Source organism: Ochotona princeps, chromosome 18 (assembly GCF_030435755.1).
Source record: "Ochotona princeps isolate mOchPri1 chromosome 18, mOchPri1.hap1, whole genome shotgun sequence".
NCBI classification, from domain to species: Eukaryota; Metazoa; Chordata; class Mammalia; order Lagomorpha; family Ochotonidae; genus Ochotona; species Ochotona princeps.
The window spans coordinates 13,319,163-13,345,147 of record NC_080849.1 but is presented as its reverse complement, the minus strand read 5'-3'; the positions used below and the strand labels follow the sequence as shown (position 1 = coordinate 13,345,147).

General features: G+C 47.5%; 1 protein-coding gene across 13 annotated transcripts in view; it reads left to right on the top strand.

The window, feature by feature from the left end:
- Positions 1-25,985, top strand: part of NEDD4L (NEDD4 like E3 ubiquitin protein ligase) — a 290,593-nt gene that overhangs the window by 166,217 nt on the left and 98,391 nt on the right. For 8 of the 13 annotated variants that reach the window (XM_004579467.2, XM_058676799.1, XM_058676800.1 and 5 more), the window contains one exon: positions 1,748-1,801. In XM_004579467.2, coding sequence (XP_004579524.1) covers positions 1,748-1,801 — 54 coding nt within the window. Of the gene's footprint in view, positions 1-1,747; positions 1,802-4,842; positions 6,219-25,985 lie in introns of those variants that run through there. The other 5 variants (XM_058676795.1, XM_058676794.1, XM_058676796.1 and 2 more) reach the window with 4 other exon arrangements.

Genomic DNA, 25,985 nt, shown 5'->3' with positions numbered 1-25,985 from the left:
ACTCTAGAACATAATGCTGCTGAATTAGGTAAAATTTTCATTTACTTTTCATAATTAATGTCTAGAACTGTATTCAGAAGTCAGTGACTTCTGTGAATTACCTGGAATTTGTTCTTAGGGAACTTTCAGAGGGGTGGTTTTGGTTGTTGCCAAAATTCTGTAAATAATAAGCTCCTGGGTTATTTAACTGGAAGTTTTACCCAGGAGGCTGTGCTGCTCAGAGCCCTGTAAGTGCTCCTTATGAGGTCCTTGAGCAGTTTCATTCCTGAGGAGCGGTGTTGCTGGCAGCCCCTTATGATGGATCCTCATTCGCCCGCAGTTGCTGTAATACCGTGCTGCGTACTTGAGTGAGTATGTGCTGTGTCCGTGTGCTGCTGCATTCAGAGCTGAAGTGTGGCCCTGGTGTGTCAGTGCTTGCAGAGAACCTATGGACACCCTCCCCAGCTGGGTTTTAAATTACTCCCGTAGGGACTGGAAAATTCCCATGGGCTGACAGGTATCTTACACTGGACCTTCATGAACTCTCACATACAGGTTCTCACTCGTGAAACTCCACATTACTTTGATTCTTTCCAGATGAACAGTTTGGCCCCATTTATGGAAACTGCAGTACATACAAAACTGACTTCAGCCAATCTTGACTGTAGATATGCTTCTTTTTTTTTTTTTCTAAAGGTGCATGTCTTTATTCATGCCACAAATCTTTGTTGAGTCTCTGCTACATGCAAGCTCGTGCTACAGCCTATAGATGCACTGGTCAGCAGCTCAGCCCTTCACAGACAGGAAACCCATTGTCCACTTGCTTCCATGGTCACTTGGTCACAGAGAAATGAAGGGGCCTGAAACACAAGCCACACCTTCAGTATATCTTTGTGGTGGGATGTGGTGCCATTTTATTTTCTTTCAGAAGACGTGGTTACAGCTCTAGCTTCACCATTTATTGCCTCTGTGACCTTGCAAAAGTCACCAAGAATTCTAAGTAGATCCAGAGAAGAGGGTTACTTCCTGGTTTTACATGTGATGATGAAATCAGAACATGCGGCCCATATCTCGTGGGTGATTGGTGTTCAGTCTGCAGGAACACACAGACCATGTGTGTGAGGTTCTGGTAAAGAAGAAAGAAGTGAAAACACAGTGCAGTAACTGACCCTGGCCCCATGTTGCTGAGGGTAGACATGGGGCTGGTCAGACATTGGGGGGGGGCCTGGTTGGCCTGCACACTGACCAGGGGCTCTGGGGCAGCCTGCTTGTTTGACCCTCTTGTTTTCAGCCCCTCATTTATGCCGTGGGGGTGCTGTGCATCACAAGGTTGCCCTGAAGATCGTTGGTGTGTAACAAAGAGTGCCTAAAAAGTCAGTTCTGAGTCAGTGATGCTACAATTTTCTTCATTGCTTTGGCCATTACTGTTGGTTTTATTAGACCAGAATAATTTCCTTGGGTAGAGGCTTTTGTGAAGATGTGACCTTGGTCTAAGGCATGAGGATTCCTTTTTGTAAACATTGGGAACTTTTGAAAGTCGTTTAGAATTAGCCTTTCTTATTTCAGAGAAATAGCCAAGAGCCTCTCTGCTTTTGGTATGCCTGAATATCAGGGGTAGAATAATAGTAATGTTCCTATAGTAAGAAAGAATTCCCAGGAAAGCATGTTAGTGGCTGCTGTTGTGCAGCCGAGTCGGATATTGTTGTAAGGCCTTGTTTCTCCACACCGTTCTTGCTCCTTGTTCAAGTAGTGTGTGCTTCCCTTCCAGGTAAACCCGTCTAATCACAGACTCCTGTTTGAAGTTTTTGATGAAAACAGACTGGTAAGTGAGGTCTGCGTTTTTCAATTTTGCTCCCTTCTTTAGAAATTGAATTTTTAGAGCAACACCTAAAAAACATTGTACTTGCGCCATACTTAGAACACTTTACACAGTCAAGGGGAAGCTGTTCCCATTTCGCTACTTGTTGACATTCTGGTTTTGTGTGGCTAACATAGCTGATTTATTAAAAGTGTGTGTATTTTTGTCACAGTTGATGCTAATGGCAGTTGCTGGTGATGGCCTCAGCCTATGGCCACACTCTGGCATTAAGGATATGTACAGGTTGGAGACAAATCTGTGAACAGGCCAACAGGCATGTAAACAAACCATGTGGAATTTTAAAAATATAAGCCAGACCATAATATTGTGCTGCATTTAATAGCAAATCTATGGGGATTCTAGGAAAACAAAAATTAATTAAGAGTTTGTAACAGAAATGCAAACCCATATTTAGCAGGTACAATGAAGCTGTATTTTTAAAGTGGTACTTTCCCAAGAGATTATCTTAGCATTTTTAAAGAATCTAAGCTGTGTGTGTCTCTGGTGTATAAATGATACATAAATTAACATTTTATAAATTGTGTGTATATTGTGTTCATGTGTCAGAAATCTAAGATTTCATTGCAGAAGTAAGTAAGATTTACTTTGAGAAGTAAAGTCTGGCAGATGTATTTTGCTTTCTTAACATCAAGTTGTATCTGTGAATCATGTGTTCCTTCTGACAATGAACAGTATCGTCTAAGCCCTTCAGGTACTCTGTTGTAACTTGGTGCACTTGTACTGTTACCCTTCCTGAAACTTACACACATTGATTGATCGAAAGGAATGTTCTTACGAACCCTCGAACCCTCCTTTCTCCAAAATTCACCATACACTCCAAATTACTGAATACCTTAGGGCAAATGCCGCGGTCCTACATGCTGCTCTCCTGGGTAGCAAGAACAAGGTAATTGATTCTTGTTAAAGAATTTGGGAGAACATTTATTCTCTTGTGTTTGGTATTGTTCTCTAAAAATAAAAGCAACAATGCTGGCCTGGCACACTGCATCTTTCATGTTAAAACAAGGATCTTGGTGGCTTTGCATTGCATTGAACACCTGGGTAGGGTCATTGATAATTAACAGTCCTCAATAACCAATCCCCTTTTGTGGGAGCTGTGAGGGAGGGTGCTGTCTTGTTAGTTGGGATAAGCTCTACAAGGGCGGTGGTGCTCACCTCTCACTCCTGTTCCATGGAGGGCCTGGGTTAAGTTAGGATTAGCTGCTAGCAGACAGGGCTAGCTGCAGGTCCCTGTACTCTGGGGGGCATCTACACCTAAGGCTCACCCTGGATAGAATGTGGTGATTTCTATTTATTGACAAAAGGAGCAGATTTGAGGAAAAAATTGCCTCTTTGGGGGTGTTCTAGGGCATTGTTACTTTTTTTCTACATTTCCCATGTCCATGGACTGTAATAATGCCTGTGGTTGAGAAGATCTTCTCAGAGATGGGAAACTACTCAGAATGGGCTTTGGCTATGAAGATTTGCACAGGCCTGAATGACCACAGAATGCACCTGAGCTCAAGGGGTTGTATTGATTCACAGCTCAGCCCCCAGGCCATTTGCAGTGTTGCTTTTACTGTGTTCAGTTTGTTTCTTCATTGTCTATTAACGCAGCAAAGATAATCCTCATCTGTAGTAATACTTGGAAATTTTAGCCTTAAATAAAATAGCTTCCTTTTCTCTAGGAAGTCGTTTTTCACGTTTTTCACTGTTTGGGTGTTTGTCAACACAAGGGTAACTCCATACCCTAGGCTCCAGAGCTGTTGACAAAGTCACGCTTTTCACGTTTTTCACGTTTTTCACTGTTTGGGTGTTTGTCAACACAAGGGTAACTCCGTACCCTAGGCTCCAGAGCTGTTGACAAAGTCACGCTTTGCAGTTTTTAAAATACACTTTTTACCAGTCCTGACAACATGGTATTTTTCCCCTCCTGTTTTTTTTTTTTTTCTAACCCCTCCTAAATAAATGTTTGTGAAATAACTGATGCTACTGGGTCATAGAAAACAGTAAGTTTACAACACTGAGTATTTCAGAGTTAACTGCAGATCTGAAGACGACTCCTCGCATGGGGGCTTTTATTTCTTAGACCCCCGTTAGCTCTTTGCATATATAGCAGGATTCCATGTTTGTCCCAAGGGTGACCATGTTACTGACTGCTAACTGGCAAACGGCTCCTGGCAGCATTTCTTCTGTCTGGTACTTAAATTACTGCAGAAACTGCATGCACACCCCTCTGGTGAATGTTCCTTCTTGTCCCCCACCCTATCTGACATGTGTAAGGGAATATTTTCAGTAGCTGAGTTCCTGGTTTCTGGTACTTCCCTGTCTGATCATCGTAATATAAATGGGATGTACACACACAGAGACTTTTAAATGAAACTAATGCGACCATGTGGGGAAGTGAGTTGTGCGCCTCTGTCCCTCCAGTTAGCTATTTTGTTCCTTGGAGATCATGGTCTAATTATTTCCCAGTACAGGGACCCTAATTCGGTGGGGGGGGGGGTTGTGATCGTATTTATAGTACGTTTTATTAGTTTGCATTCCGGCATGGTGGTGTGGTGATATCATAAATAACAGAAACACAATAGGCACAGTTTACGAAAGAGTTCTCCCCCCCCCCCCCCCAGACCCCCACAGTAGCCAGGATCTGGAGTGGTGGGAGGTGGGGAACCCCCTGCGGGTGCCTGGCCACACTGTGCTGGTCTGCGCACCCCCCACCCCCACCCCCACCCTTGGAGAATCCCAGGGCGCTGCTGGGTAACTGGGAGAGAAACGCCCTGCCAGTGCAGTCGGCTCGATTTACAGCTCAGGGTCCCAGCTCTGGCTGCCCCAGTCAGCTGCCAGAACTCCCTGCTGGGCCACTCCTTTCTGATGGAAAAGTAGCAGCTGGGAAGGTGCTGCTTCAGGCTCTTGCTGTTTAAAAAAAAAAATGAGGAGGAGAGGGGGGAAAGGGCGCTAAGTCCACAAGCTGGCATTGGAGGGGGAGTGCGTGGTCATGTGTTCCTGGCCACCCTACCCTCAGCCCCAGTGTGGATGAGAGCGCCTTGCTCTTATCCAATCATGCCTGGAATGCTGCTTGCCACTTGGGTTATTTCTGCTATCTGTCGCTCCTGGTGCCGCAGTGCTAACGGTTTGGCAGATGGGACACTTTTTCTTGGAGTTTCTGCTTCCCATTTCTGACTTGTGGCCGCGCTACCGGGCTCCTAGTTGCTGCTCGCCCTGTGTGTCCCAGCCCCCCGGATCACCATGGCCCATCGGCTTCGGTTTCATTTTGGCTCTGGTCGCAGCAACACAGCCCCTGAATCTGAGATCCTAGACCAGGAGAGAGAAGAGGACTTTTTCATGGCATTCCACACGCTGCCCAGGAGGAGCAGCCCGCACCCCTGCTCCCCGCACGGCACAGGGCCTGGTGGAGGCGGAGGAGGCGGCGGAGGCCTGCAGGACGGCGTGGGCGCGCTGAAGCGCAGCTCATCTATGTTCATCCCGCAGCTGCTCACCGGCCTAGACTCCCGGCCCACTCGCAGCTCTTCTGTGCAGATCTCCCTGCAGCGCAAGGCCACCACACATGGCGCCACCGACGGGTGTGGGCCGCCCGATGGCCCGGAGGACAAAGATGACGATGGGGACCAGGCCGCAGCTGCCCGGGCCTCCACCCAGAGCAGCGCACAGGAGCCAGTGCAGAGGGGACGCCCTCGGGGGCTCTTCCCCGCCCAGGGCCACTGGAGACTCCTGCCCCCAGATCAACGGCCACATAGGCCGCAACATGCGAGTTCCTTGCCGTGGTGATAGCGCGGAGGAGGCTGGCCCCGGCCTGCGCATCCAGCACCGAGCGTCCAGCGCCGATGTGCGCCAGGTGCGGCTACTGCCCCTTGGTCCAGATGGCACGTCCGAGCCCCGGCGCTGGTCCCTGCAGCACGTCCCGGATGCTTCTGGAAGTTCGGGGAAGCGGTGTTTCATTTTCCAGCTGCAGCAGCCCCAGGTGGGCGGCCTGGGACCCGGTGGTGACTTCAACTTTGGTTTCACGGGGACAAAGGGCAACAGGTTGGTGCGGTACCCCCGCATCCGGCTAGAAAGGAGCACTTCGTACCCGACCCAGCCGCGGGCCGGAAGAGGGAGCCCCACTGAAGAACGAGCCACCCCGGAGGTGGCGCCTACACCACCACCACCGCCGCCACCACCACCACCACCACGGGCCAGCAGGGTGACCCCAGAGATCCACAGAACAAACTCGGCAGAGAGGACCCCGCAGGGCCAGGGGTGCATGTTCAAGATCAGGCAGGAGCCTAACATTGGGCAGCAGCATTTCAGGATTCTGGTCACCCGAGGACCTGAAGAAGCGTCCGCAGGGGCTGCGGAGGATGGTTCCATAGGGGCTGCGGTAAGTGCGCCCCAGCTGCGCCCCAGCTCCATGCAGCGTCCAGAGAGGGAGCCCCCCACAGCCTGTAGCTTTTGCACCGCCAGAGGCCACATCGCCCTCTCACCCGGGTTCCAGAAAATATCTTGTCTTTAGGTGCGCAAGCCAGGGAGCTCATTCTGTTTTGGAAATCCAAAGCAAAACACACACTTTTAGTCTCCTTTCTTCCCCCCTCCCCTCCAATGCACTTCCCCAATTCCGAATGGAATTTTTAAACATTTATTACTTGAAATTAATATCCGCCCCCAATAAAGTCAGTGGCCTAACTACCTGAGGTTAGGGACACCTGAACAAGCTGCTGGTTAGTGTGGCTTGGGATTGCGCTGTGCCTTAAACAGTTGTCCATGCTGGTACAAGTGAGAGCTTGTCCGTGGTCATCAAGTGCACTGCGCCAGCCTCAGGCCAGGCAGGGGTTAGCCCTGAGGTCCCTCGGGCCTGTAAGGTAATCCTGAATATCGTCCCCTGTTCCTCCTGAACCCCGAAGAGCGGCATCCTTGGCAGAGTGGCCACTGCACTCCCACCAAGGCTGGGACTAGAGAGGGGTTAAGGGTCGCTGATGAGGCCTTAGCTGTGCTAGCTGGGCCTCACCACTGTTGGGAGAGGCCTGAGTGGCCTCCCATGTCCAGCTGTGATGATCGTAGCTATGGAATAGGTATTACTGACAGCTTGCTGCCCAATGGTGACCTGGAGAGAAGAGCAGCCGCTCTCCAGCCGCTGGTTGGTCGGATGACGTGGCAACTTTGTTGCAAGTGTGAGGATGGCTGAGGTTCTTTTTTTCCCCTGAGTTTTCTTCAGCACTAGTCACTCCCAGCTTCTCCAGCACCTCCTTTAAGAACCAGCACCTTGTTGTTTGAATTGCATGTCTCCCCTCCTCCTGTGTGATTCTTCCTGTGTGGATGCAATTATGGAATGCCTCGGGAATTTTTTTGGTTGTTTGGATTTCACTTGTGAGTTATCTTTTCCAAGTGGGCGGCTGAGTGTTGCGGGAGGATTGTGTCACCTTTTGTTCAGAAATGGTTCTGTCATCCAAGCAAGCTTGATGCCTGCTCTCTCCCTCACTGGTTTTCATTGTTTTGAAGGTGCAGGCTGATGCTAAATGCAAATGTATTTTTCTTCTTGATTCCTTTCCTTAACATTAGACTTTCCTTATGCAAAACTTAACTGATTAGGAAGTAGCCAGGTACTTTGTCCTGATCCAGACGCATGCCATTTTATATGCAGTGGTACGGATTTCAGTCTAGGTTAGATATTAAAGTAGCTGCCAGGCCTCTCCCTACCCCTGCCCAGGAAGAGGCTATCAGGGAAGTTGCAAGCTGTGTTGGACAGGAGAATTCCATACAGAAGCTGGCCTCCCTGGCCATGTGAACAGAAACAAAGTGTTCAGTTACATTTCAGAATCACAGATCACTGTGTACCTCACTTGTCAAGGGTGGTTTACAATTTAAAATCTCATGTGATTTAAACTTTCCCATTAGAAAATAATATCTTAAATGCTGCATTGCCTCTTGCAAGGTCAATTCTCATTGGCAATGACTGTGTTGGGAACCAAGATTCCTGCAGTTTGGAAACGAAGAGCCTCTCTAGTACACAGAGTTTTCAGCTCCCCATGCATGCATTTCAACATAGATACTTTGGTTTGCTTTTGAGCCAATTTTCTTTCATTAAGAGAGAAATAGAGACAGAAACAGAGACAGAGAAAGGAAGGGAGGGAGGGAGGGAGGGAGGGAGGGAGGGAGGAAGGAAGAGAAAAGAAAGAAAACAAAAGTAGTGGCCTAGCCGAGCTGTGTGCTCTATTCAGCGCCTCTGCCAAGCGTTGCCTGTGGACAGGGGTGTTAAGTGTAGGCGGCAGCTGCCGTGGCCGTATTTATCTTGAAGGCAAACATTCACTTGGGCGTGTACACTTTGGCTGCCACCAAGCCTGCTGGCGTTTCAAATATCTGCTGCTGTGGGCGGGAGGGTATTTCATTACAAAGTTTACATGAGAAATGAACTAAAGTCGATTACGATCTGGTTTCTGAATCATATGGAAAATCCTTCTTCAATGGAGAATACCGTGCCGGAACCTTGCGCATGTGTTCAAGTTTCAAAGCTGTCCTTAAGCTCTGACTGCAAGGTGAATCTGTTGAGTTTTTCCTGTTGGTCAGTGCCTCACCAACTTTTTGCGGGGCAACACGGCTGCAAAAAATGTCAACCAGTTAGATTCTTAGGGAGAAATAAACAAAAAACAACAAGGGGAACTCTTTATCGTGATAGATTTTTCATCCTGTCACCAAGGTTAAGTGAAATTGGTTCTGATAGTCATCCAGTATCATTGGTTCAAATGCTTCAGTGGCTTTATTGCTTTGCTCAGACTGTAGCATGGTTAGCAGTTGTCCGGTGAATGGCTTAATTGTTTGACTCACTGTTGGATTGGTTTGACGTGGCTGTGAACCTCTTCACTACCTTAGACTCTACTTGGAGCAAAGTGGGTCAGCAGCCACCCACACGTGTGGTCCCCATGCACACCACTTGGTGTGTGCTAACTGCCGGGCTCTGCATTGTGCAAGCTAGAAGAGCTGGTTTGCCCTGCCTCTGGATTTCATTCAGTGTTTCAGATCTGTGCACACCACAGCACATAAGTGACTTGGAAAGTTTCAGGTACCGTTCTCAATTTCTTGAGGACACCAGAAGTTTGTAACATAAACAAAAGCAGAAAGGCCAGCAAGGATAAAGACAGGAATTCTCATACCACCCGCAGCACGGGTTTAGAGGAAGGGAGTGTTCTCTCCTCCTTCAAACCTCAGGCTCTCTGAACATTTCTAGATGCCCCTCCACATTCACTTCACCAGAGTCATGTGTGTTGTGGCTAAGAATTTCTTTTACTGAACAACAAAGAAATAACCAAGACATTTCTGTGAGGGGGGTTCAGTTTTGTAGTTTGTCTCTTTTAAAAACCAATGTTTTTATTGTAAAAACCAAGATGTTTTATTGTTCAGAAAATTCTTACTTTTCCTACTAATTCGTTTCTCATTTTTTGCTCTTAAAAAAAAAAACCCTCATGAATAGCAAAAGTGTCATCTATCATTTTGTTTAAAAAACAGCAACAGCCTCATCGTAACAGAGACAAAAACGAGGCATTTCTTCCCTTGGCTTGTTTTCAGCTGTTGTTCCCTGTTTCTCTCGGAGGTAGTGATTCTGTCGGCACGCGGCCATGCCTGGGCATGACCCAACACCATGACTTGAAATTTCAAGTGTTTACAAGGATGTTTTGAAAAGTGATGCAGGCAGTGCACGGGGTTGGCCCTGGTATGTGTTTGTAAACACAGACACATCGCCCTTGCCGGATAGCTCATGCTTCTGCAGTGCCAGATCCTTTGAAGAATGTTTTTGTTTATTTTGCACCATCTGTAGGACCATCCCTTTGTGGAAGCTGCATCTTCATCTGCCTGGGCCTTGCTCGCTGTTCTGTGAAACAGCGTGGCTTCACTTTGTCAGTGAAGGTGGTCCGTAGTGTCATTTATGGTGATAATATCCGAGTTCCTTTGTAGCCATTTTGGGGAGTAATAAATCTCTTCTCTTTATAATTCTGCCTTTTACATACATTAAAGAAAAAAATACCATTATTTTAGAAATGAGGAAGGTATTTAGGAATATGTTCTGTCAATATCACCTTTTAGAGTGTTTAGTAGATGAACTGCTGTGCTTCGTGGCTTAGTCAGAAGGCAGAGTTCCTAGTCATTGAACTCCATTTGTAAATTTATTTTACATGTTCATGCAAAATTCATCATCTGTACATATAAGTTCACAATGCCAGAAGCAACTTGGTCCTCTAAAAACTATCCGAAAATGTAGTGTGTGTTGGATACTTCTCTATATTGGGGCTAATTCAAATGATAAAGCTACTTGGGCAACTTTAAATGGTCACACAGGTTTTTTAAATAAAGATACTTGCCAGCATGGTATTACTGCCAGTGTAGGTTAGCATGTTCAGTACATTATTTACCTTTTGAACTGTTGTTCTTCGAAGACATTGGAGTCATTGGGGAATGGATGATGTTAAAACTACTGATTCAGTGCTTAGGAGTCCGAATGCTCTAAGTCTCGTATAGAAATACTGAAAGACACTTCAGAAACGCCTTCCAGCATTCAGAGGCTTTCTAACTTCCTATCTGCCATCTTGTAGCTCCTTTCATGCACACCCAGCAGCGCAGCCTTCTGTGTCCCATGCCAGGGACAGCATCAAAGCAAAGGACAGCTGCTGTGTGTAGCCCACTCTGGATGACGTTTAAAAAGCCTGAAAGAGGGGAATGTGAAAAATATTAGCTGAAATGTGTCAGGTGAACTGTTTATGAATTTCTGGGCAAGTGGCAGTTATCAGATGGCTTTTAGAAATTCACATATGCAAAATGTTGTCTGTGGGGTTCCCATTCGAAATCTCTTGATCATTCTGCTGTGGCTTATTTGAGTCAGCCTAGACACAGGGAGAGGTATGCTAAGCCGGCGATACAGGAGCCCTCCTGGGAGTGAGTGAGTCCCTCGTGGGCTTAGGGTGTTTGGGACGTGTACACTTCCGCTACCCTTAGGCTTTGACATGCTTTAACAGGAAGTTGCATTTTCAGCTTGCAAGATGAAGCAGGTTGGATTCCAAGAAGCCTGCTTCTTATTGATGACTTTAGTAGTGGGGACAGCAGCTCCCACACTGCTGAACAAAGCATTATGAAGAACCAATCAAGAAAAGACATCAAAGTGTCAGAGGTGGCTCAGAAAGGGGCCCGTTGACCATGGTGTGAGGGTTCTGGCCACCCTGTTTAGTACTCAAGTGCTTTGTGCCAGTTGCCTTACAGGATTGCCCGGTTAAACTCTTTAGCTTGTGTAAGAGCATGTCGCACACTGCAGAAGCCCAACACTGGAATTGCCCAGGCAGCAAGAGCCAGAAATGACCTAGGTACCCGGGCCTTCCACCTTTATGCGTGGTGTGCACAACTTTCCTTTGTGCTTTAAATGTATAGATCGCAGTGAAAGCTCTCTGCTTTCAGTCCTTGTCATCGTCTTCATTGTCCCTTTTTCTGTGGGTGCTGGACTGGGCATGTTGCTAAAAGCTTGTGGAGCCCTGGTTGCTAATGGATGGAGCTTCTCTGCCTCACAACCCAGAGGTCAGAGAAGAGCTGAACTTTTAAAGAGAATCTGTGGTCCACATTTGCCATTACTCTTCTGCTGATGTGAGAGACTTTTAAAGCTTCTTAACAGTCATTGCTTCTTGAGAGCTTTTCTTATTTTGAAAAAATTGTTCATTTGAAGGAGTTACAAAAAGAGAGGGATAGACAGAGAGAGAGGATTTTTGATCTACCAACTCACTTTCCCAGATGGTCAGGGCTGGACAAAGCTGAAGCCAATAGCCAGGAGTTGCATCCAGGTCTCCCACATGTGTGGCAGAGCCCCAAGCCCTTTTGCCAGCTGCTCTACTTCCAATCCTGTCTTTATAAATACACAGCTAGACGTTTACTTCTCAAAGGAAAACACTACCTCAGTCCAGCTTTTTCATTTAGAACTACATGGAAAGGTGGATGTGGAGCAGAGGTGCTGAAACGTGTCTGTTCAGCTCCAGCCAGAGTAATCTAGCGCTTCTTCAGATGCATGTGTTGCCTGGGCCAGAGTGTCCAGGGCCCCGGGAACAGGTCTCTGCCCTTCTTCCGGGTTCTGCCCTGTGCGATGCTGCCAGGCATGACCCTGCTGCAGGCTGCTTTGAACTACCTGCCCCAGGAAGCCAGGCAAACGTGAGCAGAGAAGCTGTTCCATGGGACTATATTGCTGTGCTTTTCCTTTTGAACAAATACTACATTACAACTCACTGCAGGTAGTTTATTTCACCTGTTCCTGTAGAAGTCGTGCCTTTTACAAGTCCAGATGCTGTGCCATGAGACCCAGTGCACATCGTGAGGGCACACAGCGGCCTCAGCGATGGGGCCCGAGGCTGGCCTGCAGCCTGGTTTGGATTTAGTTTAGCAAGTGGTGCACCTCAATTTCTCACAGGTCAGCTGGCGTTGCTCTCCAGCTGGCATTGCTCTCCTGCTGATTTGTGTCCATCATTGTTTCCTTTTAGATTGCTAACCTTAGAGAGCTGCTGTGAGTTACTTTAGAGATGATGACATAAGCTAGTTCCTTAAAAGATGAAGAAATTAAGATCTCCACTTTTCAAAAAGGATTCTGCTGCTTTTCTGTAGCCTTTTATGTGTGAATGAGAGGCAGAGAGTGCTCCCATTCCTGGTTGTCTGGTTGAGTGCTCCCCAGTTTCTATGCTATAAGGGGCTTGCCATGCTATTGGGAGGAGCCAGAGCCAGGACTCAGATGCAGGCACTCAACACAGGCAGTGTCGTCTTAAGTGGCAGCTTAACTGCTAGACCAGACACCTACCTCTCAGAACTTTACTTGTCTATTGGAAGAGAGTGGCTTTTTAGTTGTTGGTGATTTTATTCTGAGTGATGGAGAAATCTGACTCCAATCTGCAGGCACACCCAATGGCCAGGCTGGAACTGAGAGCTGGAACGCAATTCAGGTGCCCCATGTGGGCGGCAGAGGCCCAATACCTTAAGCCATCAGCACTACATCCCAGGCTGGCGTCAGTGGGAAGCTGGAATGGGGAGTCCAGCCTGGACTGTGATATGGAGTGTGGGTGTCTTAGCTGGTGCCTTACCTTCTAGGCCCAAGCTATGCCCTGAGAAGTCCACTTTGGTGGCAGTAGCAGAGTAGGATTTTTCTCAAGTGTGAAATAATTGCTTCTGAAGAACTGCTGTGTATATTGCATTGCCATCACCACGCTGGACATGCCTGGCTTGTAGATCCCTCAGTCCTGTGCTCAGCCGCAGCAGCTGACACTAGCCGGTTCTACCTCAGCTTTTGTCCTGGCTGTGAGCAGGAGACAGGCTGCTGGCACCCAAGCTAGAGCTGCAGACATGAAGTCGTGGCTGGGGAAGGATTAGAACTGGATGCTGATGGATGGCCACTTTTTGTCACGGGTCCCTTGCAGAGACCCTGTAGGAGGAGAGAAGTGGAAGTGACTTTCTGCCAAGAATGTGCTGGCTGTTTTTACCCATGATTGCCTTACTCTCATGGTCAGCAGATTCCAGCAAATTGTTTTTCAAAGTTAAATGAGTTGCTGAAGGATTTGGGGAAGGGGTTATTAGCACAGACAGTCCCTCTGTCCTCCATCACATATGTGTGGGTTTGGGTTCCTTTTCTGCTGGCCTGCCTACCGTAAAGCTGTTTTCTGAGCACCTGGCTGGGCAAGGCCAACCAGGAAGACTGCAGGACATGGTTCCTACCACTGTAGTAGGGGTGGGAATAGTGGAACAGGAGAGATCCAGGAGTGAGACAGACACCTGTCACCTTCATTGTCATATAATGTTGTAAGATTGTAATTCTAGTAGAAATACCTGAGGTTTTCTTATAGAGTTGGACTCTGTTAACTGTTTTTATATGGAATAGAAAGTTTATCTTGGGGAAGAACAATTATTACGCACATTTCAGTTTAATCCCCCAAAAAAGGAAAAATGATTCATACCTGCCATACAAACAAATCACATTCAGTCACAGGCAGATGACATCATTAGGAAAAAAATCATAATACTGGCTGTATCCACAGCTTACCTAAACTAAGTTTAGTTTAGGGGTTTCATACCGCAGGGTGAGAAACAGTTAAATGTGAGTATCACCCCTGTGGAGGAAAATCCATTGCTAGTCTCGGGATCTTAAGAGCGAATCATTTTTAAAGTATTAAGTTTCTGAAGCATAGACGAGATAAATAGGAAAACAGCAGCTGTTTTCCTGGTGATTCGCAGAGGCCTCTCCTGCAGTCTGTGTTTCTGTGCACATGGTGCTGTCCGTGCATGAGGCCACACAAGCATGCACAATAGGAGTCCTGCTCAGGCCGCAGCCCTGCCCTGCTTGCTGCAGGCAGACAGGAGTATGCAGGGGCAGGGGTAGCGGGGTCCTGCCTCCAGGCTGCATGGTTTGGTCTCTTTCATGTTGCACTGGAGAGTGACTAATTCCTAACTTGGGAGAATTTATGATTGAAAGGGGTATATTAGCTGCTCTTTGTGGAATTCACGGGTAAGACTTGAGAAGGATTTCAAACCCAAGTTTTTAAGAATGATAAAGGCTGTACTTTGTGAATTATAAAAATGAGCTCCAAGTTAAGGGACCATCTGAATTCAAGAGATTAATCATTAATAGTTGGAACTGAAACATGTGAAGGTACATCATTGTTATTTCAATGAGCGTGTTGGTGTGACACTGGAGTTTTCGTAATACCATAATGAAGTGCCAGTTGTCCTGTTCTGTGTGTGTGTATGTACACATGATGAAATGAAAATTTGAAATTCCAAAGTTTTGGGGGAAAAATACACTGCAGGAAAGATAGAAGAATTGTTTGTTTTCTCAAAGGTCTAGCAGCTTAGACCTGCAAAATCACCAAATGATTGTAGTGGTAGCCAATAGCCTTGAAAATATTCCCATCATCATCTGTTCTTTGTGACTTTATGGAAGGTAGACTTTCTTTAAAAGCAGAGAACAGGAATCTTGTGACTCTGCTTGGATTTGTAAGTTCAGCTGGATAAACTCCTCCATCTTGGTACCTGTGCTTACCTGAGGTGCCACAGAGATGGGAGCCAGATGTGGAGTAGTGAAAGGCGGCCTGGACCCTTTAACAGCTCACTACTGCAGCCCTTAAGCACAGAGGCCCCTTGGAACACCTTGTTGGTGTTGGCCTTGTCAGTAGAACCTGGTAAGGGGAGTCCCATTACCAGCGCTGAGGCATAGCATATTAAACCTTCGCCTATGGCATCAAAATCTCATCTAGGCATCTGGCCACTCCACTCCTGGTGCAGCTCCCTGCTAATGCACCTGGAAAAGCAGCAAAAAATGGCTGAAGTCCTTGATCCCCTGAAACCATGTGGGAGAGCCAGAAGAAGCTCCTGTCTCCCTGCTTTGAATCAGCTCAGCTCTGGCCATAGCAGCCACTTGGGGAGTGAACCAACAGATAGCCTCTCTCTCTCTCTCTCTCCCTCTCTCTCCCTCTCTCTCCCTCTCTCTCTCTCTCTCTCTCTCCCTCTCTCTCCCTTCTCCCCACCCCCTGTCTTGTAGTTCTGACTTTCAAGGGCAGTCAGAAGTCCATTTGCAGGGGCCAAGCGTGTGTTCACCTAGGGACCCTGACAGGGAAGAAAACATGGGAAGGTCTTCCTGTGACTTTCTGGGAGCCAAAGGTAGGTGTGACTAGTACACAAGATGGTTGATAAAAGGGGACTCAGAAAAAACCAAGTTTATCTAGCAGAGGAAAGTACCTGTTATTTATAGAAACACCTTAATCTAGGGCAGGAAAAGCTCAGAGCTCAATTCTTTCTGGCCAGTTATGAGCTAGAGACTTTTTAAAAAAAATGATGTGGGGGGTGTGTTTGTGTGTGTGTGTGTGTGTGTGTTGTATTTTTAGCAAATGATAGAAATATCTGTTGTAATGCCCTCTCCATACTTGCTGTTGCCTTTAGATTGAAAAACAGCCCTCACTTGAAGATCTTAGACAGTGTAGTGAAGATATAACTTGGCACCTGATATCTGTACCGTAGTGAGAGAAGCAGGGGAAGCATGGATGGTTCTGAGGGCTGGTCTCCACAGCAGTGCCTTCCTGTGGTAGCATGTCCTGGGAGTCACAGATGCCAGTATGTGGGACACCAGCATAGGCTGCTGACTCATGTCATACACTTTTTGAAGCATCCTCGTTTTTCCACACATGGAGCTCCTGTGTGCTGCTGGAGTGATTAGATGGGATCCCCCACAGGATACTCTGGAGCCTGACATGGCAGCTTGGTGATGTTGCTAGGAGACACACAGTTGATAAATGGATTCAGGGGGTGCCTCCTGCCTGCCAGTCATCCTGCTGAATGCTGGGCCCCAGCACTGTCCTGGGGCACATGGCATCATGGTAGGGAAACAGGTGGAGGAAGTAAAGGTGTAAAAGCCAATGGGCTCAGTTGACATAAGGATCACTGTGTAGTGTGACCAGGTGAGGGTTTATGTGGAGCAGACAGTGAAGGCTTCCTGGAGAGGATGACAAGCTGGGGAGGAACAGGTGCAGAGGACATGCACACCAAGTGGGCCCAGAGAGGAGGAGGTGCCCTTGACCAAATTTGTGCACCAGGCAGAGCTGTGGAGGTCAGGTTGGAACAGTTGGAGATGGGTAGGAATACTTGAACACAGGAGAGGTAGGGTCCCATTCCTGTCTTTCTGGAGCATGCTAACCATTGTGGGGTAAGAGCAAAGGAACCTGCTAGAAGGCCATGGTGGTAATACAGGGAGACAGAGCTCCTGGCTAATGCTGTTGCCTCCCTCTCCCTCCCCCCCACCAAATACACACACACACACACACACACACACACACACACACACTCACACACACTCTGCAGATGCCAGGAATCTAGGATTTCTCAGGAGGTCACCCCTGCTCAATATTAGAGCATTCATCTGTTATTTTCCTGCTTCCATGCCTAGGAGGTGGGAAGCTTTCATGCCCTGAAAAGGGAGTGAGTGTTCCTTCAAGACGCTTTCTGCTGCCTGTGTCATGCCGTGGGGACGTGGGTGGCTGTATTTTTGCAGCTTTGCACCAGAGAGCCGGCTTTGGATGTGCAGGTTGTGTTTCTTATAAGGCAGATTGTCCATTGATGAATAATCCGTGGGCTATAGGAGCACAGACATGGCTTTTAAAATAGCTCATGCTTTTGTTCCTGCACTGCTTCGCCTTCACAGTCAGACAGGGGCTTTGCACCTGCTTCCCTCCTTCTCGGGGGTCCTTGAGTTTTTCCCCTCAGTTCATCACATGTTCCCTTGATGGGTGGGGGCCAGAATCTGGGTGCATTTGAAGAAGGCTTGCATAGAGACAGCAAGAGTTTTAGGCCCCTGCCTTTGTCCCAGCTACAGAAACTGTTGCTTAAAACACAATTTTAAACAGAGAGAACCAGGCCCCATGTTTTGTGCTGACATTCTGTGGGCATCATGGTCCTCAAAGGGGGCCTCCCCGAAGGCCCTCAGCCTTGTGTTGGAGAGAGCTGGCTCCCAGGAGCCACCTGCTGAGCTCCCTGCCCTGCAGGGTCATGGCTGGGCTGCAGCCTCGAGGGATTCAAGGGCTCTTGCCTTCCAGAAACCTTGCTGGGGATTGTTTGTCCTTTGAACAGGCTGCTTGTTCTGCCTAGCATGTCGCAATCCTCCCCATGGCCAGGTGACATCTGTTGGAATGCTGGTGTGGGGTGCCAAGCAAAACAGATGCAGGAAGATCTGCCTGTCGGGGAGGAGAGGAAAATGGGGACAGAGTGGGAGGTTGAGTCTCACTGGGGCTGGGGAATGTGGTATTTGGGATTCATCCATAGAGAATGGAGATGTGAGGCTGCTCAATCAGTCATGGTTCAAAACTTGGAAAAGCATCCTAGCCTTTGTGGCTGCTTGCAGGTGCCCGTAGCCTTGCCAGGCTCCTCTCCCTTTGCCGCCCTGCCTTCACAGCGGCATTGACATGGATCAGGGCCACAAAAGGGATTGGCATTACCTTTTTGCCCGGTGCAAGTGGCTAGTCATAACAATCTGTATAACTGTATTACTGTTAATCAGTTATATTGATTAACAGGTTGAACTCTTAATGTTAATGGAATAGAATCTGCCAAGGATGATACAAACCAGAGGAAAAGGGGTTTCACTGATTACCCAGCACATGAAATGGTTTCCTGAGCAGAAGTGCCACCTCTTGCTGGAGGAAGGTCATGTTCATTTGTGACTTTGCTCTACAGCAGAGTGGAACAGCACCTCTGCGTTAGGAGCTGCAGAGTGTTTGCCAAGTTCCAGGAGAGAGCTTAGCTCCCCAGATGGCCTAGAAATGGGAAGATTCCTGCTACCCTCTGAGATGTGACAGAAAAGCAGGACTGCATCTTCATCCTGGAGGAGCAGGACATCCGGCTACATCTTTCGTGTGAACACCCCTCTGTCTTGCTGTAGATAGCAGCTGGGTGCATTTCTGTGGTTTTTAGAACCACCACTTCTTGAAAGCATTGGTCAGTTGGCATGTCTTCACATGTGTCTGCACACTGGTGGTGATGGTTTCCTTCTGGCAGTGTTGAAAGAAGGGCGGTAAAGACCAGAAGGACCAGCTTCTCCGTTTCAGGCAGGCAAGTGTAGTGGCGTGTCCATGGGCTCACCAGGAGATAGTCACAGAGCCTGGGACTCAGGTGGTTGATGCCCAAACCCTTGCTCTTACTGCTCTTGCCTGCAGCCAAGCCTCCCTGGAGCCATGTCCGTGCCTCGTGCGGTCTTCAATGGGTACATTGCACAGGCAGTGCATGGCTTCCTTGCTGGCCTGTTGGGCCACTGTCTTTTATGTCTGCTGAACTGTTGCCGCCCTGCAGCGACACTAAAATGACGAGGAATCTTGAGGGCCTGGAAAAAACATAAGCCACCACCACAACCGGCACACACACCTAACGAGTGCACACACACGAACGAACAAAAAAAAAGATGAACCAACGAAAAGGGGCAGGCGAACCAAAAGGGTTTATTGCCGAAAACAGTCTGCTTCTATACAGTTCTCCACCAATCACTTCTCCCTGTGGGTCCACTGGGTGCTGATAGGCCAGCAATCGCAGCGGGGGAGCATTAGCCTATCTCTGCGACTTCCTGTTTGCCTACTGACGGGACAAATCCCTCCTCCTGGCTCTCGGCCAGCCACCATCTTGCGGCCCCTAACATACACATGGGGTCGGCCGCTCCCCACACGGAACCAGAGCTGCCCAAGCCCTAGCCTGCTTGCTTCGCTGCCGCTACCAGATGAGCTTGTCATTTCTCTGCAAAGATAAATGTGTACCTCTGAGCAGTGTTGTCAGGGGCTGCTCGTGTGTATGAGAGTGCTGAATTCAGAAAGCTCATGGAAAAATGAAATTAAAAGATAACAATGTTTGGGTGCAAAAAAATTTTATGAAGTCCATAGTTTTTTCATGCTACTAACATTCTGGAAAATCAACTCTGAAGGTTCCCCACCCTTCACCACAGCATAGTACATTTTTTAAAAGGTTTATTTTTATTGCAAAGTCAGATATACAGAGAGGAGGAGAGACAGAAAGATCTTCCGTCCGATGACTCACTCCCCAAGTGACTACAACAGCCCAAGCTGAGCTGATCCGAAGCCAGGAACCAGGAACCTCCTCCAGGTCTCCCACACAGGTGCAGGGCCCCAAGGTTGTGGGCCATCCTCGACTGCTTTCCCAGGCCACAAGCAGGGAGCTGGATGGGAAGTGGAGCTGTTGGGATCAGAACAGGCGCCCATATGGGATCCCAGCGTGTTCAAGGCGAGAACCTTAGCCGCTAGGTCATGCCGTCGCGCCCAGCATAGTGCATTTTACTTAAAGTTCTCAGAGCACCATGTTCTTTGAGATGCATGCTGCTTGCTTTTTTTTTTCCTGCTTGGTGGTCCCCTTCTCCTGGCTGTCCATTTAGCAGTACACTTCCCTTTTCTGATTGGCTACTGCTAACGTGCTCAGGACTTGGGAAATGTTGGGCAGACCTCTTCCCAGCCCAAGTAGAGAGGGGATGTAAGTCAGCTGCCTTTTGGAATAAAATTTATGGTGATCTCTTAGTCTTTCACCTCATATCTCTGTGTTTATATCACACTCCTTTGTCCACAGAGAGCATCCCTGAAAGTAGACTGTCAGAATTCCAAGGACAGTGCAGACCAGCTGCTGCGCGCAGGGCCTAGCAGAGCCGTGCTGAATGCTGAGCCGGTTTTATCATCATTCCCACCATAAGAGCAGACGTAAAATCCTCACAGGTGTTGAGGGACAGGCTGTGCAGTAAACGTGCTGCTGAATTGGTAGCAACAAACACCTTTGTAGCTCACCTGAAGTTTTTATTGCTGTCTGGATTTTGTCTATTTTGAAGCTAATAATAAATCTTCTGCTGTGCTGTTGTGGAAGAACCATGGAAAAAAAGTCCATGAAAACATTCTTGAGGAAAAAAAAAAGATTGTTTGAATCACTTGACTACTAGGCATCAGCAACTTTTATTTCTATGACCCAAATTACCAGGCCCTAGAGGCTTTGGTGATTTATTCTTGCTTCCTTTCTGAAGGCAAGACTGGGTTGATTTTGGTAATGACCACCTGTCCTCTGAAGGTATTTGTCAAGAAGAGGTTTTCTTCTGGTTTTCGTTAAACTCAAATAGTTGTTATAAATGGAAACTTGCCCTTTAGAGAGTAATATTAGCTAGGGAGAGAAAAAGGAAGTGTTATTTTAAATAACTCATGGCTTGTATACTTTTCCAAGAAGCTTTGAGTATCATAAATTAAGAAAGCCAAATAATAAACCAAGGTGTATGGTTGAGCGTGAATCAGTAATTTTATCCGCAGTCTGTTTGTTGTACAGACCAGCTGGGTATCTCATTGTTGAGTAGGATGAGGGTATAGAGATGAGTAGCTTCTTTTATAATTATTGTGTTCACATAGATATTTTAGTTCTTTTTTGGTATGTTTTCCAAACTTAATATTTAATGTGCTTCTCTCTAATCTAATCTCTGAATTTCCAGAGTCTATTAATAAAGTATGTGCAACAAATTAGTTGCTAATTTTGGATGTGTTCAAATGAAATTGTCAGCAAATTACAACTTCAGACCTAGGCCTGTATTTGTTACAGAGTCATCATCCCTGGCATGGAAAATAATTACAAAATTTATGAAAAGTAGAAAATTCTAAATTGTTTCCTATCATATATTTGACTACCTGCTTTTGAGTCAAAGTGTTACATAAAATAGTGGAAACTTTTTCAAGCTTTATTTTCTGTTAAGATTTTACTAAGTATTACTATATAATGAAAGCATTAGATAATATTGACTGGAAAACACATCTTTAGGGATAATGGATTTTTCTCACAAAACAGTAAATACAGATATTCATTCCTAAGCCCACAAGACTGGGTAGTAATTGTCTCATGGTATCACAGTTAGGAAATTAGTATTGTGAATATGATTTGATATTTAATTCCACATCTCCCCCTTGAATACAAAAGCATAAACTGGGTCCAGTACAGTGGGTGGTTTCCTGGTGTTGCCATCTTAGTCACCATATGAGGGAGGCGCCTGCCCTAGCCAAGTTCCCTTAGATGCTCCAGGTATGGGCGGAGTGGCGGTCCATTTGTGAAGCAAGGTGCAGGTGGCCTCTGCTCCCATGGGGCCAACAGACTTCTGTTGCTTTTGTGAATAGTGCAGAGGTCCAGATAGACAGCCCTGTGCGTGTTTTCCTCAGTGTGACCCAGGGAATGTAAACAGGAAACAGAGACAGGAAATAACAGGGTGGCTCACATGGTGGAAGGCAGAAGCCATGGACACATCCCTCTGGGGAACGGCCATGAGCTGCACCTGATGGGTGACTACTAGCAGGTACTGGCTCAGGCTGGGAAGAAGTGTGGCTAGTATGTTGCAGAACTGCAAGGGATCTGGGGGTGAGTGGAGTAGGGGACAACAGACCTGCAGGAAGTTGGGGTCCCATAGGGAACATGGGCCTTTCACGCTGTAGAGTATGCCCAGTGTCTCACTGTTAAGTAATCAGAGGCACCTTGGCAGGCAAGTTCTTTTCAACAACAGTAAGCGTCCTGGGTGCCAGGGGTGAAACCAGGTCCACAACTGGGCTGTGTTCTTTGAGGTGTTAGAGAGCTGCTTTCTCCCAGGGTTCCTCCCACAAACACAGGCAGCTTGTTTAGTTTTCTCTTCCAAATGCTGCTGCACATGCGTGTTACCTCTACTAAGATAGCAGAGACAGAGTGACAGGAAGGTGAGGCTATGAAGATTGCTGAACCCATCTTTCAATGACTCCACCTCCACTGCTGAAATAGTTGGCATGGGAGTTGCATCTCTTTCTGTTTAATATTGTTCTCTCTATTTTTCTTCAGTACAAGTAGTTGTGCTCATCATACAACCCCTGTGTTTCTGGACAATTTGGCCTGGGTGATGGGGCATGGTGACCACCCAGCAGATTGGACAGAGGGACTTGCCCCTTCCATGATCTCTGACCTACAGGGCACTCCTGCGTGGCATGTTATGTTCCACCCTTAGACCATACTGAGAGACTCCACTGGCATTTCCTTGGGAGAGTGTAAAGAAGAGGGTAGGGTGTCAGGGCAGATGTGCCTACATGGTGTTTGGATCTGCTCTCCTGGAGCCCACCCTGGCCCTGGGCTGCCAAGGACAAGCCACACGCGTCACTTACCTTTTGTAAATATCTATCCTGGTGATCTATGGACTGGCTGAAGAAGCTCGAGTTCACTCAGTTCCAGCCTCCTAGCCTTTCTGCAGCAAAGGGGCAAATAGGGGATATTCCACTCTGGCCATCACCTGAGCAGTTACCAAGAGATCCCTAACCTGCCCCTCAGTCTGCTCATGAGAGATGACAAGTGATGGTCTCAGTTCCTAAGTTGGGGGAAGGGAAGGGTCAGTATGACCGCTGACCTGCCTGCTCTGGGGTGAGCGCCGTGGGGAGCTGGGACAGCTGTTTTCCCGGAAGCCGGAGGAGTGGAGCCTCGCACAGGATGGTACAGCTCAGAGCTCAAGGGTACATTTGATCAGGACAGCTGACAAACAGCTGCCGTGGCCTGAACGAACGGACAGGGTGGGTGTTTTGTGATCAGGAATAGAATTCCTCAGCCGAGAGGGGTTAGAAACGCTGTTTTCATCAGCTATGCAGACTTACAGTTCTTGGGTTGCACAGAGATGCCGCTTTGTTGGTCTAATATGTCCATAGTTGATAGGGGCTACTTCCAGTGAGGAAGAGGGGATCCCCAGGGGACCCAAGGCTTTGTCCCCTTCACTCTTGGGTGCTGTTCACTTTCAGGTCAGACACTGTGATCTGCAAGCCCCAACAGCCACAGCACTTGAGAATGGGTTTTATGTAGCAGGTACTCAGTAAAAGGACTGGATTTAGTTTCTATAATTCAGCCATGTTGGAGTGTGATTTGATTAAGTTTGCATAAATCAGGATTATGTATTTTATGCGTGTACAAAACAAAAGGCTGGATCTTGGTTATAGGTCACACCTGTGTATTTTAATGGCTTTTTCCCCACACTGTTATTAACTACCTGCACACATCTAGACCAGATATAATGATGGTGATGACAATGATGATGATGATGGGCAAGCAAAGAATGTCATGTCTTTGAGTCAACTGAAGACACCATGGTCAGGTGGTGTGTCCCGAGGATGAAGGAAGCAGCCACTCCAGGCAACTTGACTGTGGATCTGCACTCCAGGGAACCAAGCCTGGTGGCTGTGGCAGCCTCATACCTGTCTGTGGCCTCATCTTCCTCCCACGTCTGTGCTCCCTGAGCCTAGGAGGTCACAGGTCTCTCAGGAGGTGGCTGGAATAGATGGGATAAAGAAGCATGAGAAGGCTGTGCCTATGGAGGCCGGCTGCATGCTAGACCTGGCAGCGGGCCCCAAGATGCTCAGTGGGCAGAGGCGTTCCTTGCAGCACTGTAGGAGTTGCAACTGGAATGCAGTCCTTTCCCCAGGCCTGTGTGCGCATGTGCAAACCATCACCAGTGGGAACAGCTGCTAGGTTTTAAGTCTTTGGCCTCTTGACACTTTAGTACTAACATTTTATTAGAGATTCAGAATTTTTAAAATTTATTTGAAAGGCAGAATTAGAGAGAGGGAAAAACAGAGATCTTCCATCCACTGGTTCACTCCTCAAATGGCTGCCACAGCCAGGGCTGTGCCAGGAATCGGGAGATTCTGCTGACCATGTGGGTGCAGGAGCCTAAGCACTTGTCTTCCATTGCTTTTCCAGGAGCATTAATTGGGAGCTGTATCAGCTGGGACTCAGATTGGTGCCCATATGGGATGCTGGTGGTGCAGTTTGTGGCTTTACTTGCTACACCACAGCACTGGCCTCCTAGAGATTCAGTTTTAACAGAAAATAAATTTTTGTGATTTTAGAAATGTCCTGCTGGACGGTGGTGACCAGCAACAACACTCCGTTTAAGGCTGTTTTGTGCCACTAACAGTTTCTGTGCCACAGCAGTCAGTGTCTTGCATCTCTTCCTTACCTGTCAGATGATGGTACTTACAGCAGGAATAAAGGCGCAGAATTATTCTGTAAGGAACAGATGTGTAATAGAAAGGATAATAAATTGAATCTATGTGCTAATGTCCCTAATACCGATAATTACTGCTAGGTGATTAATGGTCTTTTTCCAAGGCTTCCCTCTGTAGCAAAGAAGTTTTCACGTTGAGCTGTGCCTGCTGCTGGACCCTAGGGATGTCTTCATTGGACTCTTTTGGGTGTCCAGGGACAGAAGCTTTTGGGTCTGGTGCTTTGGCTCAATGGCTAAATCCTTACCTAGCAAATGCCAGGATCCTGTAGGGGTGCCAGTTTGTGTCCTGACTGCTTCACTTCCCATCCAGCTCCCTGCTTGTGGCCCGGAAAAGCAGTAGAAGATGGCCCAAAGCCTTGGGACCCTGTACCCGTGTGGGAGGCCCAGAAGAAACTCATGGGTCCTGGCGTCAGATCGGCTCACCTCCAGCCATTGTGGCACTTGGGGAGTGAACCAGCAGATAGAAGATCTTTCTGTCTGTGTCTGCTCTCTGTAAATCTGACTTTCCAATAAAAACTTAAAATAAATCTTAAACAACATAAAAAGAAGCTTCCATGCATTTCTGTGGAAAGTACCATGATGTGCTGCTGACTGAATGGTGTTGTGTGGAGGCTTGATTTTTTTCCCTAGTGGAGAGGAGTGAGCTGAGCTGCCCTTTGCTTTCCGGGGCAGACACGAAGCTGAGTGAGAAAGGAACCGCTTGGCAGAGCTCAGTCAGAGTGCCTGGCACAGTGAAATTGGGGGTACTTGGTCAGCCAAGGGCACTCTGACTTGTTAGCCATGCCTTTCTGAGAGCTTTGATTCGAACTTTGTATATTGTGGTTCCAGAGTTTGAACTTTCTATTACATAGATTCTTTTTTTTTTTAAAGATTTATTTGGTTTTATTGGAAAGTCAGATATACAGAGAGGAGGAAAAACAGAGATGAAGATCTTCCGTCCAATGATTCACTCCCCAAGTGGCTGCAATGGCCGGAGCTAAGCCTGTCCAAAGCCAGAAACCAGGAACTTCTTCCGGGTTGCCCCACCAGAAGAAGAATCCCAAGGCTTTGGGCCATCCTCGACTGCTTTCCCAGGCTACAAGCAGGGAGCTGGATGGGAAGTGGAGCCGCCGGGATTAGAACCGGCGCCCATATGGGATCCCGGGGAGTTCAAGGTGAGGACTTTAGCCGCTAGGCCACGCCACCGGGCCCAAGTTACATAGATTCTTAAGGAAAGGAAAAATAAAACTGATGAAAACATATACAACAAATAAAACAGAACAGGATAATGGTAAGGTAATACCTGAGGCAGAGGAGAAAGGCAGGAGCTTACCTAGCAATGCCAGGAGCTGGTGTCCTTAGGCAGTGAGAATGGGGCCAAATGGGTAGGTGCATTTTCCGGACCAACAGGTCCATAGTTAGGGGAAGCAGACTCTGTATCTGTGAATAGGAAGGTTGTTGACCAGGCATCTGGTTGGTGTAGGAAATCTCATCATTGCAATAATGTGTCTATTACACTTGGGGTTACGTGCTAATTGCTGGCTGCTGTCTTGCCGTACCATGCCCTGGCTGGCTTTTATAGTGGGCATCAAGATCTGAGTAGTTAAAACCTAGAAC